We start from the raw sequence: 19445 nt of genomic DNA, 5'->3' as shown, positions 1-19445 counted from the left end.
ATTTTATCTGTTTTCTTTTTTAGATTTGCGTGAGTTTTCAGAAGATTTTAATAATTTCAGGGGATTTTCATGAATTGTTCGAATATTTCGCTTTTTCAGGAGAATTTCAGGAACCCTTTAATATTAAATTAAAATGGTTTAATTTAATAATTTACACCTAGAACTCGCGCGGGGCCTTTGAAAGTGCGGGGCCCACTGCGGCCGCATAGGTTGCAGTGGCTGAAGACCGGCCCTGGTAGTATTGTGTCAAATTCTTTGATCACACTAGTTCTGCGAGAATTAAGAAAGTAAAAAAAAAAAATCACTATATAACAAACCCAGACAGTTTAATCTAACTAAACCCTTACTGCCGGGCCTAACTTACCCAAGACCTATGGCCACCACAAAAGCCAAATGTTAACATTATAATCTATTTCATAGAGAAACAATGAACATAGTTGTATAATTTCTCATCAGTGAGCATTCCTGTGCTTAATTAAGATAATAGGAATCATGGTTCCTCTCTTGACCTAGAGGGCGTGATTTACAAAAGGTTAGGTATGAGGCTACATTGAGTACAGGCTTTCCAAAAAAATACACGCTGTGTAGCTGTGTACAGACAGAAGCAAACAAAGTTGGTAGTCTCATTGACTGAGAGCTTCACGCGTTAGTTTCTCAAGGTTAACACTTAGGCCTAAATAACACCCCCCTTCGAGATCGAGGATAAGCACAATCTATATACGATTAAAGATGAGTAGCTCTTTCCTAGATGAACAGCTTTACTAGGATAACTTTGCCTGGAGCGCTAGGCCAACCAGCCTTGCCTCAGTGTTTAACTCCAGCATTGTCCTTTGTCACAATGTTCACTCCAACCACCCTTTGTCCCAGTGTTCACCATAACCACCCTTTGTCCCAGTGTTCACTACAACCACCCTTTGTCACAATGTTCACTGCAACCACCCTTTGTCTCACTATCCACTCATTCTATTCTAGAAAAACTTCACGCCCGCACGCATGTGTGAGGATGTGTATGTGTCCACGATGTGCATGTGTGTAGAACACACACACACACCGATGCTGTATAGTTACAGACGTCGAAAATTAAGACTCTATTAATTATCTCCCACTGACAGAACTTTGAAAACAAAACAAACACATCAGCTCAGCGATAAATGCCTGCGGTTGTTTACAGTATGGACGGGGCCAGATGACCTTGACTGTATAAATCTATAATCATTTTCTTACCATATGCATTGAATTATAAGACAATTTATGTAGAAACCAGAAACCAATTTGATGATGAATTCAGAGCGAATAATCGAAGAAAGGAAATAAATCCACAATAACGGAAGTATACTCATAATCAGTGGGTGTATGGATGTTTAGGCACGCGCACACGTCATTAGACAGGCTTTAAAAAAAGGAATGGGGAGAAATGGATTGGGTTGGCATATTTGGATTTGCATTAGAACGCATACATGCTCAACATGACCAGGTAATCAATGATTACATTTAATGAGACATCCATTTGGAATAATATTTCCCCTGGCTCCAAGCAGCAAAGAAAGTGAAAGACGTGAATTTGTAAATAAGATACCCTAGATCAGTGGGGGGGGGGGGGGGGCCAGGACATTGTAAATAAGATACCCTAGATCAGTGGGGGGCCAGGACACATTGTCAAGAAGGGCGCTAAGGGCCCCATCATGGCAAAAGCTCAACAACTGTGGAACATTATGCAAACACTCGGGCCGGACTAATGAAGGGTCAAGCTGCGGGCCCCAAACTGGTGGTTACAAAAAAGGCCCCTTGCCTCACTCCACCTTCGTGGATAGCATGTTATAGACCCAAGTACGTACATCCAATGCCACATTAATTTCTATAGAGAATCAGATCCGAGACGACACTTGCATGTAATACACACGTTTAAAAATCGCATTAGGGGTCAGAACATTAGGGCCTTGTACATTGTGTGATTTCACCGAATAGGGGAGGGACAAAGTTCCGTAACCATTTCATTTACACTGGACAAGGGATTAGGAAATAGATTAAATTGATTGTTTTTACATGTACATATCATATTAACAAGACCGGCCTTAGGTAAGGCAAACTAGGCAGCCGCTTAGGGCTCCATTATGAAATATTTCGCAGAGGACTACAAAAAAAAAAAAAAAAATGTATAAACCATTTCCAAACTTGGATTAATTCCTAAACCTAGCAGATCTCCATGCCTTTGTGTCTAGTTCTAAGCCTCTATCTTGACTTATGGTTTATACACTAGTTAGACTGCCTATGTTAGAAGATCTTGTTGGTGAACATGTCGACACTGAGTCAGGTTTGTTAGTTTATGACATCTGCATGAATATGTTTAAGAAGCTTACGGAACCATAGTTATTTTTAAGGCTTGTCTTCGAGTCCGAAGATTAATGAGGAATGCACTATTTCCTGTGGCTACGTAGCCCCAGCTGTGACCTACATATTTTGCCACATCCAGGGCAAGCATAACCATTGTCCGCCGGTGGTTGATTTAGATTTTCTTTTCGCCATCTGCGTCTTTTGGTTTCTAATGTGTATCCCGGGGCCTTTGTGAGTGACCTCCAGCTGTCTAGTTCTGTGGCTGCATGCAACCAGGTTCTCTTATCTATGTTGGCGTCTAAGCTTTGAAGCGCTTTCATCTCTGTTACGTCAACAAGCGTGGGAAGCGAGGTCGAGAGGCCAAGTACGCTTGAACTTGGCTTGGCTACCTAGAAGGGGCTCGAGGTTCGACACCCGACTCGGGCAGAGTTGTGTTTACTGAGCGCCTAAAGGCAGCACAGAAAACCAACTCCTAGATACCCCCTCCACGCCCCCCCCCACACTGGTCCACAAATGAGATTGGACCAAAAGCGCTTTGAGCATGCTATAAGCATGAAAGTAGCGCTATATAAAAGCTATAATAATAATTTTAAAAAAACAATCTTTATCACCACCATAGTTACATGTTACGGAAATAGCTCTATAGGAATTTCAGTTAATTATTGACTTAGATTTAGATACATTTAGGTTTTAAATAAAATAAAATTTCGGTGTTGTTTTTTTTCTTTTCATTTGGGGGCCACCAAATTCACTTCGCCGGCCGGTCCTGATATTAAGATGCTGAAATTATTTACCCCCCCCCCTTTTTTTTTATTTCTTCCCCCAACGATTTTGTATTCGATATAAATGCAAATAAACACTTTCCATAATAATATCATTGACACAGATCAAAGAACACTGTGTTGATATGATCATTTAACCAGACACTTCTAAGTCGTGTTTGGTATTTTATAATAACTAGATCTAGCTGAATACCTGGGCTTCACTGCAATGTATTAGATTTAGTTGTTGTGATTTTATTGCAAACAGTGTACAAAGAAATTGTTTGAAGTGAATGATGGCTTTAGAGTTGAAGTGGGGTTAGGGTTGATTTCATAAATGCAAAATGGACAAGCGTTAAGAACTTACTGTGAGTATAAGTAATAAGTACAAGTCTGTAACTATATATTAAGTAGAGCTATTGGAATTAAAGTCTGTGAGCAGTAGACTATACATCAAAGAAATATTATTGATCTTAATCTAGTTATCCATATATGCATAATGTTATCTCCACCTTCCTTACACAAGTTAGCCCGTACCTCAGAGTTTGAGGCTTTTAGGATCAAATAGAAGAACTGAATGTCTTAAGTGTTTCCTGCTCTAATGGATCGGTATGAGAGTGACTTGCAGAATTTACTGCACACATTTTTTCGACGCTTCACTTCTAGATGTTGATCTAAGTCTTAAGGTTAAAATGTGGTTCAATATTTCGCAGACACAGACACGATTTCAAGGTAGCTGCACCTAAATCAACAGGAAAGTTCATGAGTTTTCCAGGAGTCATTATAACATTTCCGGACACAACATTAGCGCCAAAAATTATAACAATAGCCAAAGTTGGCGTAATTTAGGTTGTCATTGCCGGAAGTGGTAATGGACATGGACATAAGCACTCCACTACCTATAAAATGCCTCCTATGGGATGCGTCTCGGATAGCCTCTGACAAACTCCTGGCCTTCAGGTGCAGTTCAAAAATTGACCAACTGTTTTCACTAACAAGAGTGAGGGGCGAATGCGAGTAACTAGACCAGTAAGCTTCGGACAGCAGGGGCTCGTTAGCCATGGCTGGCTAGCCACTTAGGTGGGGGGGAACTCTGAATTCAAACCGATGCTGCCTTGCAGTTAAACCTAATCATTGGAAAGGCCTCGGGAGTCAACAATTAGAATTATTTCCGCCCGCGCCGGCCCATCCTCAGATTTATTGGTGATAACTACCTTTGCGAAATTCTATCTCTGATCTCTGACTGATTGTCGATTTCCCAAAAGATTTTCCTATAGGACGATTTACAAAGTAAAGTGGCCATATGGCGGTCTTAATGTTTCCCTTAAAGACTGTGGAATGAACAGGTCAAAATCGGGACATTTTCTGAAGATAGACCCTCTTGGTTTGTAGTTACGAGTGGTGGAGTTTCTGGACATGAAGCAAATAAAATAGATGATTGCTAGGCAACTAGACAGGTGTAAAATTACAGCAAGCTAAGTTGAAACAGGTGCAACCTACTCATTAGCCCAAAGAAATAATCATTTCAGTGCTTAGAATGGATTCTGAAACCATATCGGTGTATGCTCATTTTCGATCACTGAAAGAGAAGCTTCGTAACTGTGAGAATCAGTAGGCCTAATTTACGAGCAAGTGAACGATTTAACTTTTAGAGAGATAGTAAAAAAGACTGTTGAACATTTCTTGATTTGTCTTTCATAGATCATTCTTTCTAAACAACGCACGTGATGGCTTTCAGCGTAGAGACAAAGAAACTGTTATTAATGTTCGAGTTTCTTTTTACTCTCCAACCCTTCACATCACCCCCAATGTTCTGGATAACATCACCCCCAATGTTCTGGATAACATCATCGCAATGTTCTGGATAACATCATCCCAATGTTCTGGATAACATCATCGCAATGTTCTGGATAACATCAACCCCAATGTTCTGGATAACATCACCCCCAATGTTCTGGATAACATCACCCCCAATGTTCTGGATAACATCACCCCCAATGTTCTGGATAACATCATCGCAATGTTCTGGATAACATCACCCCCAATGTTCTGGATAACATCACCCCCTATGTTCTGGATAACATCATCCCCAATGTTCTGGATAACATCATCCCAATGTTCCGGATAACATCATCCCAATGTTCTGGATAACATCACCCCCAATGTTCTGGATAACATCATCCCCAATGTTCTGGATAACATCATCCCAATGTTCCGGATAACATCATCCCAATGTTCTGGATAACATCACCCCCAATGTTCTGGATAACATCATCCCCAATGTTCTGGATAACATCATCCCAATGTTCCGGATAACATCATCCCAATGTTCTGGATAACATCACCCCCAATGTTCTGGATAACATCATCCCCAATGTTCTGGATAACATGACCCCAATGTTCTGGATAACATCATCCCAATGTCCCGGATAAAATCACCACTAACGTTCCACATAATATCATCCCCATTGTTCCAGATAACATCATCTACAAAGTTACAGATAACATCACCCCCCAATGTTCCACATAACATTATCCCAATGTTCCACATAACATCATCTCAATGTTCCAGTTAACATCATCACCAATGTTCAGATAACATCACCCCCCAATGTTCCAGATAACATCACCCCCAATGTTCCAGATAACATCACCCCAATGTTCCGGATAACATCACCCCCAATGTTCCACATAACATCATCACCAATGTTCTATATAACATCATCACCAATGTTCCAGATAACATCACCCCCAATGTTCCACATAACATCACCCCAATGTTCTGGATAACATCATCCCAATGTTCTGGATAACATCATCCCAATGTTCTGGATAACATCATCCCAATGTTCTGGATAACATGACCCCAATGTTCTGGATAACATCAACCCAATGTCCCGGATAAAATCACCACTAATGTTCCACATAATATCATCCCCATTGTTCCAGATAACATCATCTAGAAAGTTACAGATAACATCACCCCATTGTTCCAGATAACATCATCACCAATGTTCCAGATAACATCATCTACAAAGTTACAGATAACATCACCCCCCAATGTTCCACATAACATCATCCCTATGTTCCACATAACATCATGTCAATGTTCCAGATAACATCATCACCAATGTTCCAGATAACATCACCCCCCAATGTTCCAGATAACATAACCCCCCCCCCAATGTTCCAGATAACATCACCCCAATGTTCCGGATAACATCACCTCCCAATGTTCCACATAACATCATCACCAATGTTCCAGATAACATCATCACCAATGTTCCAGATAACATCACCCCCAATGTTCCACATAACATCATCACCAATGTTCCAGATAACATCATCACCAATGTTCCAGATAACATCATCTCCAAAGTTCCAGATAACATCACCCCCCAATGTTCCAGATAGCATCATCACCAATGTTCCAGATAACATCATCATCAATGTTCCAGATAACATCACCCCAAATGTTCCACATAGCATCATCACCAATGTTCCAGATAACATCACCCCCATTGTTCCAGATAACATCACCAATGTTCCAGATAACATCACCCTATTGTTCCAGATAACATCATCACCATTGTTCCAGAAAACATCAGCACCAATGTTCCAGATAACATTATCACCCATTGTTCCAGATAACATCCCCACCACTATTCACCCTTCAACTTTCCCCCAGGTATTATTAGTAGATAACAAGATAGTGTAGAGGTCGGCTTTGGCTTTTAATCAACTAGCAGAAGGAAGAGAGGGGGGGGGGAAGAAGGGAAACAGTGCTGAAACTTATCAATGGTCTGCAGCCGATCTGATCAATTCTTGTTAATCGTAGTGTAATACTTTACAGGCACATGTATACACAGTTCGAACTAGGAACAGGTTGTGACTGCTTGTTAACAAAACGGAGTTGTCTTATCTTTATAGAGTTACTCTCTCGTTATTTAACCCTACCCAACGTCTTACTGCGAGGTTTACATGAGTAGAACATTAGTAGTCTGAATACAATGTCTTGGAATTGAACATTTTAAAATTAAAGTTATTTACATCAGACCGAACGATATAATAAATGAACAACGTGGGCCTTCAATACAGGTTGTAATTTGTTGAGTAAAATGGAATGTCCTTTTTTTTTGTATTACATGTTGAAACAACCTAAATATGTGGTTTATTTTATAATATTTACGATTTTTATTTTTTTGAGGATCAGAAACTATTTTTAATTAATGGACTATTCCTAAAAAGAAATGGATGCCACGAGAGAAGTCGTGTGTTTTCCTACACCATTCCACAGTAGCATGTCTTCACATAACTCATTCAAGGACTCAAGCCTCAGTGAACTCAGAGATTCATGGCCTCAGTGAACTCATTCAGAGACTCGTGGCCTAAGTGAACTCAGAGACTCGTGGCCTAAGTGAACTCAGAGACTCGTGGCCTAAGTGAACTCAGAGACTCGTGGCCTCAGTGAACTCAGAGACTCGTGGCCTCAGTGAACCCATTCAGAGACTCGTGGCCTAAGTGAACTCATTCAGAGACTCGTGGCCTTGGCCTAAGTTCACAGAGACTCGTGGCCTCAGTGAACTCATTCAGAGACTCGTGGCCTAAGTGAACTCAGAGAACTCAGAGACTCATGGCCTCAGTGAACTCAGAGACTCGTGTGGCCTCAGTGAACTCATTCAGAGACTCGTGGCCTAAGTGAACTCAGAGACTCATGGTCTCAGTGAACTCAGAGACTCGTGTGGCCTCAGTGAACTCATTCAGAGACTCGTGGCCTCAGTGAACTATGAGACTCTTGGCCTCAGTGAACTCAGAGACTCGTGTGGCCTCAGTGAACTCATTCAGACTCGTGGCCTCTATGACCTCATTCAGAGACTCGCGCCTCAGTGAAATCAGTCAGATACTCGTGACAAAGCACACCCGCAACAAGCCATCTTTTTCTCTTAAAACAAGATGATCTAGCACATTACAGACGTACGGGCACTACACGCACCTCCTCGAATTCAAAACATTTCGGTATAGCTTCACCTATTCCCTATAGATATCTACCCCTTATATCACGTAGTGTTTTCATGCCCCTAAGTCCAGGTCTTATGTCGGTCAGCAAAAGGATCTGTTGCAATGGGTAAAGGGGACATAAGAAGTTATGTGTCAATATGATTGGAAAACACGAGTTGATGATGGGACAGGTTCACTAAGAATTTTTTAAAAAGTCTGTTTTAGTAATTGTTGGGGGAGGGGACTTTTGAAAATATAAAAGGCTAAAAGAGGAAAAAAGAAACATGAGAAACTTTGAGACTTGACCATTTAAAATAATGAGTGCCTGACATTAGTTGGCAAAGTAAAGGTGAAGGGTCGCTGTGTTGGCCACATGAACTCATGACCTTTACAACATCTGCCCTATAGATCACAAGGTCTGAAAGGGGAACTTTACTTTTTATAAATTTCGACACTATTCATGCATGGGACTGAATCAGTTTGAGAGATATTCTTCTTCCAAGAGCACCTCCAAGCCAAAAGCAAAATAATGAAGAAAGAAAAATTTAATGACCTTGACTGAATTCCCTCCCGGCAACGAAAGCTTCACTTAGTAAATTGTGATCTGATTTAAGTTTTGCATTTTTTTTTCTATTTCTTCGTAGTCCTATATGAGGCCCCCACCAATTGGAGAGGCACTAGGCGGCTGCCTAGTTTGCCTATACCTAAGGCCGGCCCTGTCACCAACTAAAGAAGTTCGACACAGTGGTGTAGCAACCATGATACGAAGTGTTTCTTTTACCCATGCCCAAGACAATTAGGACCCAAAGAAGCTATTGAAAGAAGATCATTTATTACTTTTTAAAAAAATGTGTTAGTATTGGGTGTCATATACAGTGGCGTAGCAAGGTATCCGTGGGCCCGGGTTCAAAAATATGTTGGTGGGCCCACCTTCCCCAAATAAGAGCAATGTAGTGTGTGACAGAACAATTGAGTAGGCATAATTTAAATGTATGAGTAAATTCACGAAAAGACATTCCACCGAATAATTTCTAATTTTCCTCTAAGTACTGCAGCTTCCATGCTTTTTTTTTTTCTCTGAGGGACACAAAGTAATTTGTATTAACAGCTTTAGTTCATCAAAATATATGAATCTTGTTGTGCACCTTGTATGCAAAAGTATGTTAGTGAACATAATGGCAAGCTGCTTCTTCTCTGCTATCCACTTATATTGGAAGCACCATCATAGCTTTGGCTTTGCAGTTTATTTAAGGATAAATGGGGATTATTCATTACTTGGAGCATTTGTTCAGCCAATTCTGCCGACATCTGGTTCTCACAAAACCTAGAAATGATTTTCTACTTTCTATTTTATTTGTGTGCGGCTATTCCGTCATCGGAGATCACAAAACATTTTTTTTTAATAATACTAATTTGATCAACTTTTAAAGTCTCGAATGCTCTCACCATTGAAAGAGAAAAATGGCGCAGATTGGACCGCAGTGTATTCTTGAATAACTGCAATGCCCAACAGGTCTATTATCTCCTTTTGAATCTAGGGCTTTGTTTTCCTGTCTAATTTCAATATCCATAACAATTTTAAATAAAGCCCGGTCAGACGTTCTCATATAAACATAATGGTGTTCACTTTCTTTGAGAACTGCGAAACAAATACTAAGTATTGGTCAGAGAAAGATACTATTCCATGATTAATTGGGACATCTCGCTATCTTCTAGATCTTAGTTATAAACCCCCTCCCAAAAAATTTTTTAAAAAGATATATTCGACTTTAACGATTCATATGAAACATACTCTGGTGATTATTTTGTTTGCTAAATATTTAATTTAATTTTATATATTTGTTTTACATTTCATCCCTATGTTTTGTCTTCTGTTCCAATGTTTACATGAACATTTTTTTACACAATACAGAAGACAACAAAACAATGTAAAGAAGGCGACCGAGAACGCTGTTGTCCTAAATGAGTGTTTTACTCTATTTCAAAGTATCTACTTCATTGGCTTGGATACAAAAGTTTTAGAATCACAACTTTTGAGACTTGTTTGTTACTTAATGAACACAGTAGTTCTACTGTTAAGATTTCAGAATCAGTTTAAGTCTTGACAATTATGCATTAGAGGTAAGAAGAGTTAATGTTATAACACATTTTAAATACAAAAAAGAAACAAACTGAGCTCTGAAAAAAATTGAATTATTAGCAGCTGTGTCAAAAAATTCATTCCTGAACATCAGGACTTTAGTGTCATCCATAAGTTCTCACGTGGGCCCCAACTAGTCAAGAGTCATGGGCCCAAGTGCAATGAACCCCTTTGAGAAATTATTACTACTCCACAGACTGTGGGCCCCTAATGGTTGTGGGCCACTGGTCATATAGTCATAACACTATTACTTGTAAAAGTTGAAACTGAATTGGGTATAAGTACATCATTAGGCCAACTTTCAAAAGGTGGTACACAAATTGGAATGTATTTTTGTTAAGTGCTCTTAAATTCAGGAGAACTAAACCTGTTTATTGTCAGCCCAAACTTGTAGTTATTCCAGAGCACAAACCCAGGGGTAGCATACTATGCCACCTATGATGTTACCACTTAGAGAGATAGTTAAATCATGTAAGATCAATCACATTAATAATTGCTCAACACTCTAATTGCAGTTCAAATACGATGATATCATCATAATAAATGCATTTTAACTTGAGCAGAGATAAACTCATTTGTTTATGTCCCACATATTTTGTTACTACGTATCAAACAAGTATTGATGAAAATAGTCAAACAAACAACTTTAAAAACATGAAATAATATGCCCGTACTGTCCTGCAGTTATATTGACTTATAATTAAGTCTAAAGTGTCTTTAGATCTAGAATATAATTTTAAAAATCAAAACAAAAGTGATGTTTATATGTTTTTATCTAGATCTAATATAATTATCTAAAATTCTAAATTAAATCGAGCTTGACAACAAATGTATGCTATATCTAAAACAAAAGTATATAAATACCCAAATGAGTAATTCGTTGTCACGTAGGTAGATCTATTAATAGATAAATGATGCCCAATGAAATGAAAAGGAGGGCTCCTAAATAGATCTAGTAAAAATCTAGATCTAGATCGAACTAGTCACTAGTACGACACGCAGGCACATTTCTAAGACATACATATCTATAAACAGTTAAATGTTAACAGACGTCGCGTCTACTGTTTTAGTGTTTAGAATAGTTTAGATCATCTATTAACTATTATTCTAGACTTTAGACTGGCCTACTTGGATAGATTAACAGACTAGACCTATCTACTATCTAGATTTTAACATAAAGATCTAAACTGACTTAACAATTACACATGACATACGTAACATAGAATGTAGCTCTAGATTCTTAGTTCTAGCATCTAGATCTATATATGTAGCATAACAATAATTATTATCTAGATCTAAATACTGAAATTATTCTGAAATGCATGTCAAGAGATCTAGATCTATTAATCTATCTTTAAAAAATAGTCACTTACCATTAAGATCATCAGACCTATCTGGCCTCTGTGTTGAAGCCATGTAATCTGTTCAGAAGCAGCTCTAGATCTGGATCTAACAAAAGTTTCTATTTGTAAAAAGCAAATCTAAACGTTTCCTACTGCGTACGTTCCACCACTCGAGGTGGTTTGTTGATATTATTTTTGTCTTGCTTTATTTACTAGTGACGTAAAAATGTAGGTCAGCATCAGCGCCCCTAGTAGTAATAATACTACAGGTCTGTGTTAGTTACGTCCCCTGTTCAATCTGTGTAACAAGCCTGTATGGCCGAAAGTAGTGCGAGAGGGCTGTTATTGCTTGTATTCAAGACAAATCAATTCAACATGATTATAACATTATGATATTAGATACACAATGAGATTTACATGCTAGATAAGATTTTTTATTTCTATAACCTGTTTATCAAGCTTGACGATTGCTAACTCGTCCATAACTCATTAAAATCGGTACCGCATCTTTGTGGCAGGTTGAACAAAAATAATAATAATTAGAGAAAAAGAAACAGAAAATCTTACTCGAAATCAATACGGTATATTTATTTGCATTAGCATTAACTAAAAATGTGTTTTTATAGCATTTTAAAAATAATTTAAAATAATTGGCCATATTGACAACACGGGGGGGTGGGGGGGGGGTGGGAGAGAGATTCGAAGAATCGAAGCATTTTTCACAGTGTATGGAAAGTTTTTAAAAACATTAGATACTGGTATTTAATTATTTAATTTTACAAAATGGTAATACTTCAAAAATATTTTTGGAAAAAAAATACATAGCTTCACATTTTTTTTTGTCTAGAAGCTATATATATATATTATCTTGTCATTCAAGACTTTATAATTGATACTAAGACCAGTTGTTGTTTTGGTGGCTCAAACATCAATGCTTAAATAGCCAGTCATCTAGAAAAAAATCAAAAATTTTTAACATTAATTGTGTTTTGCTGGGGAGGGTTATATAGGAGATGCCCTGAAGTAGCAAAACAATTTATTCTAAAACATTTGTAAACTAACTCAAAATAGTAACATTGCCTAACTCTGGATGGTTTTACCTTGCTGGGTAGAGAGTTTAGTTCGTTTTTGGACAGAAATGTCAAAATTACAATATTGGCTAATTCTTAATGAATCTATCTTGCTGGGTAGAGAGTCTATGTTGTTAGTTCAAGGACATACATTGACCAATATGCATAGCATTTATGTTCTTTTGACAGAAAGGAGATTACTTTGGATCGGACATGTTACAGACATGTTCCCGTAAGCTGGATAGAAAAACCCAATTTAAATTGTGCTGAGCTTTTAGAGAGAGTCAGACTGCGGGAAGCCCAAGACTAGCATACAGAGATGTCTGCAAGAGAGATCTAAGGTCTACAGGCCAATTAGTTATATGACAGAAATTTTAACTAAATTGAAATTGCAACATTGGCTATTTCTAAATGGTTCTACCTTGCTAGGTCTATTAAGTCAGTTCTATGACAGAAATTTTAATTAAGCTAATCAGAATACAAATCTTAACTTTGCAGAAAGAGCTCTTCAACAAGAAAATCTTGACAGTTTAGAAACATTGTTCAACATTATTTACTAAACAAGATTTTACAGAAAATAATGTGGACAGCTTATGAACAAATAGAATGGGAAACCTTGGTATAGAGATTATCAATGATGATAAGATGTTATAAAAATAATACTGTCATTTCAGTATATGTAACACAATGTTAAATATACTCAATTCTAATTCTAAAAAAAAAATACACTTCTCTAATGTTTCTTAATCCCCCTCCCAAGACAAAAAAAGACAAATATTATATATGATTATAAGCTTTTTAATAACAAGGAAATAAAATATAACATACTATTATACACACAATATATGTTAAAGAAAACGTTTTTAAAGTCCTAAACATTCATCCACACAACACACAGCAATTCAACATTGGTGCACATTAACATAAGGCTGAACTACTTTAATTTTTTTTAAAATCACAAAACAGATTTCTATCTTCTCAATAAAGCAGATATCCTCAAGAATCATTCTTACAGACAATTCACCAAGTTCAGTCACTGTGATTACTAATGTCAGAGAGTACTCTCACAATAAAAAACTTGTCAATGAGATATTCAATAAGATTGCTACAACTTTTTACCAAAAACATGATCAATAATCAATCAAAAATAAGCTATGCATCAGCAAATGCACAATCTTCAGACATCAGTCAACATTCTAACTGTAAGACAAGTAAATGAAAATTGCATTTGTAATTAATATCAAAAAATCAATCTTAAATCTTCTTTATCTAATCATAAACTCACATGGTTGTTGTTTTTTTGTTTTTTACATCTTGTCAATAACTTTTGTAAAAGTAATATAACACAAATTACAAGTTTAGCTTTGTCTTACAAAATACTGACATACAATAGGATGGTAAAAAATCCTGACCCTGAAATATGAGTTCTGGTCTGTATGTTTGCAAGAGATTTTGGGATGCTTCCAAGTTGACTATAGACACTTTTCAATTAATTATAAATTCAAACTATAATCTACCACAATACTTTTTTTTTAAATTTATGCTTTCTTATACACAATTTTATTCTATAATACTGATATAAAATGTGTGTACCATAGTCAACAATTATTTATTACACATACAATATGTTTAAATTTTAGCGGCTATACATATATAGAACATCTGTAAACATGCAGTTTTGAAGATCATATCATCACCAATAATACTAAAACAGAATAAAAGAAATAAAAAAAACAGTAATAGCCTATTAATAGCATTAGTAATAATGTAATAAAACATCTCTATAAAAGTCTATTGTAAGTAAAACACTTAATATCAGGCTAACATTTGTTTCTTTATTTTTTATTTCTGCGAATATTTTGGCACTGTTTGCCAACTCGAATTAGTACAAAAATTATACTAGATAACTATAGACATTAGCTTTAATTATAAATAAACCACCATGTATCATTTTTTGAAAATTAAGCAACTACATCTAAATCTAGAGCTTAAACTTTGTCATAGCTTGCTTTTATAATTGTAGAGCTTTATTGCATTTCGTACAATTAATCAATGAAGCATTATTACTTATGTTCTCTTCATTTACAAGTAAAGTAGATCATTAATAAAGAAAACAATTTCTGCAACTCCATGACAATACTATTCTTAATACCAGGAAACAAATACAAGGGAAATAATCATGAAAACTTTAATATATCAAAATATCAATTTTTATTATAGCCCATACATTATATTTATTGTTAGAATATTGTTCATATTTTATAATTGGTGAAGTTAAAAGTGCGAATGGCTAAATGTACTGCAAACAGCAAATGTACATTGGTAATATGTAATGTCCTAATATCCATTTATTTTTTCATTGAGCTTATAACAGGATTATAATGATTATATTAATAGTCTCATTGTATTCTGATGTATTTGATTTCAGATTATTTTGTAAATGTTTGTATATAGTGTTGTCTACAGACATTAGTAGTATTATAGCAGCAAACTATGTTAGCCTATATTGACATATACAATGGTTGAAACTTAAGTCTATGAGACATCATCAACAGTTGTTGTTTTTTTCTAATAGAATAAAAAACCTACAGTAAGTACAATCCCACCATGTTAGTCTAAAGTTCTATTATCTCGCATTGGAAGCAGCAAGCATTCTTTCTTGTCTGTCTTGTTCTTTAACTTGCTCCTGAGCTTCCTTCTGCATTTTCTCCATTTTCTCTAGAGTTACAGATTTCAAAGGAAGAATTTTAGGCTTGCACAGAACAATGGTAGATGAGTCTTCTTGATAAATCTGACCAGTTTTAGGCAACCACTCTGCAAATTTATCTTGTGACATTTTTGAAAAATCTGTCATTAAGAAGACACAATGGAAATTAAAACATGATGAGAACATTTAAAAAAAAAACAACTATCCTTAGCTTGGAATGGCTTTTAAATTCCTTAAAAATGCTTTTGAATTGTGTTAAATAAAATCAATTTTACTATCTGATTGAGACTGTATAGGACTATAAACATTAATAAGCTTACCAAAACAAATTGTTACATGCGTGAAACACTTCACCGAAAACTCTTTACTCTGGTCTCTAATGTAAACAAAAAATAATTAAATAAATCCTTTTATTTTTTGTTTAAGCATTATTATTATCTCATGTAAATTGGATTTAATATAATTAAAGTAATGATACATTATTGTGTTATTAAATAGTAAAAACATACTTTCTAAAAATAAAAAGTTGTGACGTATGCTAAAAAAAATAATGCCATTCAAACCCAGTAGATACTTTGCTAACAGAGATTTAAAAGATTAGTCATTCTGTCAACAAGGCACTGTGCCCTGTGTTTTAGCATTTCTGCTGACACCATGTCTAGCCCTGGTGCTTTGTTATTCTATAAAACTGCAATGGCCATGGTAACTTTCTCTGTTGTAATTGGGTCTGTCTAAAGCTTGAGAACATTGTCCGGTGTCCTTGAATGTGTAAGTCAGGTCTGGTGATGGTGGCATCCTGTTCCTCTTTCTCTTTCGTGAGCAAAGTTTTGACTTGCTTGTCTATTATTGGTGCTCCATGTCCACTCTTTGCTCCAGTGAGGTCTCAGAAGATACAATGGAGAGTTTTTGTGTCATTTCTGCATGCAGCTGCTTGTGTCTCTTGGCCCTTCCGTTCAATCCAGTCCAATTTATCTTGCCAAAAACTTCTATTTACTTTCAGATCTGTTTTCCTATAGGCTTATTCCACTAAACTGCAATATTGTGTTGCATTTTTCTGGTCTTGTCTACGTTTGGCATCCTTCCTCTTATCAATTGATTTCCATGTTCTGTCTTGTATCCACTGTTCCTTCTATGAACCCCGCCTCCTTCCAATGACTTCTTCGCGCACTCAACAGTGATATTTCTGAAGTTCGCCCACTCTTCTTGAAGGGTCAATATATCTGCAAGAGCCTCAAAGCATTTCTTTAGTTTTAATTAAAACTGTTCTGTAATATTGCAGTCTTTGAGCTTGTTCATGTTTATTGGTCATGGTCATATGAATCATTTTGGTTGGTGTTCCAATCAGAGCTTACATTTGCCACTGACAAGGTAATTGTCTGAGATAATATCAGCTCCTCTGCAGGTCCGCAGATATTGATAAGTTTCTATAAAAAAACCTGAGGTTACTGACTACCAAACAGGCCTTAGGTACCAGACTTTTTTTTTCTTAAACATAAATTTAGTTTTTAGCTATTAGTATTTTACCAATTATCTTTTTGAAAAAAATGTCTTTAAGTTATAAATTCTGAGTACAAAGTTGTATAAAAATGAATATACAAGACTGACAAGTTTGAAATTGACAAGCATCACAAAAAGCAAAAAAAAAAAAAATTTTGAATGATGGGATAAGGGTCCACTCTAAAAATGTCTATACCGGTAATAGCTAAAATCTTTCTGTTTTAAAAAAGGTCTGGATTAAGTAACTTTAATCCAATATTAAAAGATGTGTTAAAAAGATGGACAGAATACTGTTCAGAGTTGTATAACTTTGAAATCTCAGGAGATACAGAGATACTAAATGTCCCGGCAGTATCCTACATAGACGACTATCCGATTCTTGGCTCCGAAGTAGCATCAGCAGTAAAAGGGAAAATCGGCCAGAGTTGACAACATTCCTGGTGAACTTCTACAGGCGGGAGGAGAAACCATGATAAACACACTCTATACGATTAGCAACAAGATCTGGCAATCAGGACCCAATCACTCATCATCACCCTTCCAAAGAAAGGCAATTTACAACTATGTCAAAATTATTGCACCATCAGCCTCATAAGCCATCCCAGCAAAGTACTGTTAAAAATCATATTAAACTGACTAAAACCGATAGCAGACAAAATCATATCAGAAGAACAAGCAGGTTTTAAACAAGGTCGCAGCACAACAGAACAAATCCTAAACCTCAGAATACTCTGTGAAAAATATCTCCAACACCGAGAGAATCTTTTCAATGTCTTTATTGATTTCAAGAAAGCTTTTGATCGAGTATGGCACGGGGCACTCTGGGCGACAATGGAAAAGTACAACATTAATAAAAACCTAATGAAAGTTATCCAGAACCTCTTCAAGGATGCCACCAGTGCTGTGTACTTCAACAATAATATTGGGGACTGGTTCAAAACCACAGTTTGAGTAAGACAAGGCTGCCTACTTTCACTAACACTCTTCCATATCTTCCTTGAAAGGATAATGGAAGATGCTCTCGAGGGCTATGAAGGTACTGTAAGCATTGGAGGAAGAAGAATTACTAACTTTCGCTTTGCAGATGACATTGATGGCCTTGCAGGGACAGACGAAGAACTAGCTGACCTAATGATGCGCATTGATAAGACTTCCGCAGCATATGGTATGCAAATAAATGCATGAAAAAACAACAACAAATTATGACCAATAGGCTTTAAAAGGGGCATCAGTATTGGGGGTGAAAAGCTGACTAGTGTTAGCAGCTTCAAATACCTCGGAGCTATTGTCTCAGATAAGGGAACGAAACCCGAACTATTGGCCCGAATAGCACAGTCCACAGTTAGCCCTTTCAAAACTTAAAATAATAAGGAAAGACAAAGGCTTAGCCCTCAGCACCAAAATCAGACTGATGCGCTCCCACATTTTTATATGCTTGTGAGTCTTGGACGCTGACTGCAAAGCTAGAGAGGAGGATCCTAGCAATGGAATTGAGATGCTACAGAAGGATCCTATGTATCACGTTCAAAGACCGCATCACAAACCATGAGATTAAAGACAGGGTTACTGCATCGATCGGACCCCATGATGACCTGCTAACTATAGTAAAAAAACGCAAGCTCAAAATCTATGGCCATATTATGACATTTTCGGGGCTCGCAAAGACCTTCCTTCAGGGAAAAGTACCAGGAAAAAGAAGAAGAGGCAGACAGAGAAAGCAATGAGAGGACAGCATAAAAGAATGGATGGGCCTGCCAATGAAAGAGGTAAAAGGCAAAAAAAAATGTTTGTAAAAATGTTTTACATGTTTCGGATGTTCCCTCAGAGTTGAAGATAATTACTTCCTAGTCCAAACCTCCTCCAGGACGACGGGTGGTGGGAGCGGGCAGGGTTTTGAACCCGGACCTTCGATAAATCTGAACAACAGTCCAGGGCGCAAACCGCACGACCAGGCAGGAATGGAGAAAGACAGTAGACGAGTCTTGCCTGGAGCCCCAACAGTCCAAAAGACTAACCTATTATTTATTATATCATATATAAATTATATAATATTAATTATTATGGATACATTTTTTTAGTTTTAGAATATTATATTTTATATTATTATAATTATCTACATTTTTGTTAAATATATTATATTAGATTTATATACTTTTGTGTAAAAAAAAAAGGGGGGGGGATTTTCAAATTTTATTTTAAAAAATGAGATATACAATTTACAGTGCAATATGATAAAGAATGTCATTAACTTTAATTTTAGTACAATCAAAATCTAGATCTAGAATCTAAATGTTTGGTACCGTTGGCAAGAAACTATTTACATTTCAAAAAAATTTTAGTAGCGTCCCCTGCATTTTTATGTAAAATATGAACGCAAAAAACTAGAAGCTCCAGTGGCGAAATAATACTTAATTAAATAATCGTTTTAGATTGAATATTCCGTCCTTGAATTACGTTTGAAATACAAAATTTGAAAATAATTAATGAGTAAAAATCTGGTAGGGATAGAATCAATTTTTCAAAGTTAAGAAAATCAGTATTAATATAATAATATATAATTAATATTTTTCATTAACAATACTTAGTATTGAATACTAA

At 36.4% G+C, this 19445-nt stretch overlaps 1 protein-coding gene and 2 long non-coding RNA genes across 4 annotated transcripts in view; 1 reads left to right on the top strand and 2 right to left on the bottom strand.

Moving 5' to 3' along the window:
* The window catches only part of LOC106063875 (BCL2/adenovirus E1B 19 kDa protein-interacting protein 3-like), a 27955-nt gene extending 16162 nt beyond the window's left edge, over positions 1-11793 (bottom strand). The window contains exon 1 of the mRNA XM_013222352.2: positions 11604-11793. Coding sequence (XP_013077806.2) covers positions 11604-11646 — 43 coding nt within the window. The 5' untranslated portion in view covers positions 11647-11793. The remainder of the gene's footprint in view (positions 1-11603) is intronic.
* A 70-nt stretch (positions 11794-11863) lies between these two features.
* LOC129927619 (uncharacterized) lies at positions 11864-15491 on the top strand. The gene is made up of 2 exons (XR_008779229.1): positions 11864-12154; positions 12833-15491. It is a non-coding gene; the product is annotated as an uncharacterized LOC129927619 (long non-coding RNA).
* Positions 15492-15670: 179 nt separating this feature from the next.
* LOC129927620 (uncharacterized) lies at positions 15671-19181 on the bottom strand. Of its 2 annotated transcripts, none has more exons than XR_008779230.1 (3): positions 19148-19181; positions 18652-18862; positions 15671-15726 (listed from the first exon to the last, which is right to left on the bottom strand). It is a non-coding gene; the product is annotated as an uncharacterized LOC129927620 (long non-coding RNA). The 2 variants fall into 2 exon arrangements; XR_008779231.1 differs by having other exon boundaries at positions 19097-19161.
* Between the last annotated feature and the right edge of the window lie 264 nt (positions 19182-19445).

This window comes from Biomphalaria glabrata, chromosome 1 (genome assembly GCF_947242115.1).
Source record: "Biomphalaria glabrata chromosome 1, xgBioGlab47.1, whole genome shotgun sequence".
In the NCBI taxonomy this organism is placed as follows: domain Eukaryota; kingdom Metazoa; phylum Mollusca; class Gastropoda; family Planorbidae; genus Biomphalaria; species Biomphalaria glabrata.
The sequence above is the reverse complement of the archived record's forward strand: the minus strand, read 5'-3'. Positions and strand labels throughout refer to the sequence as shown.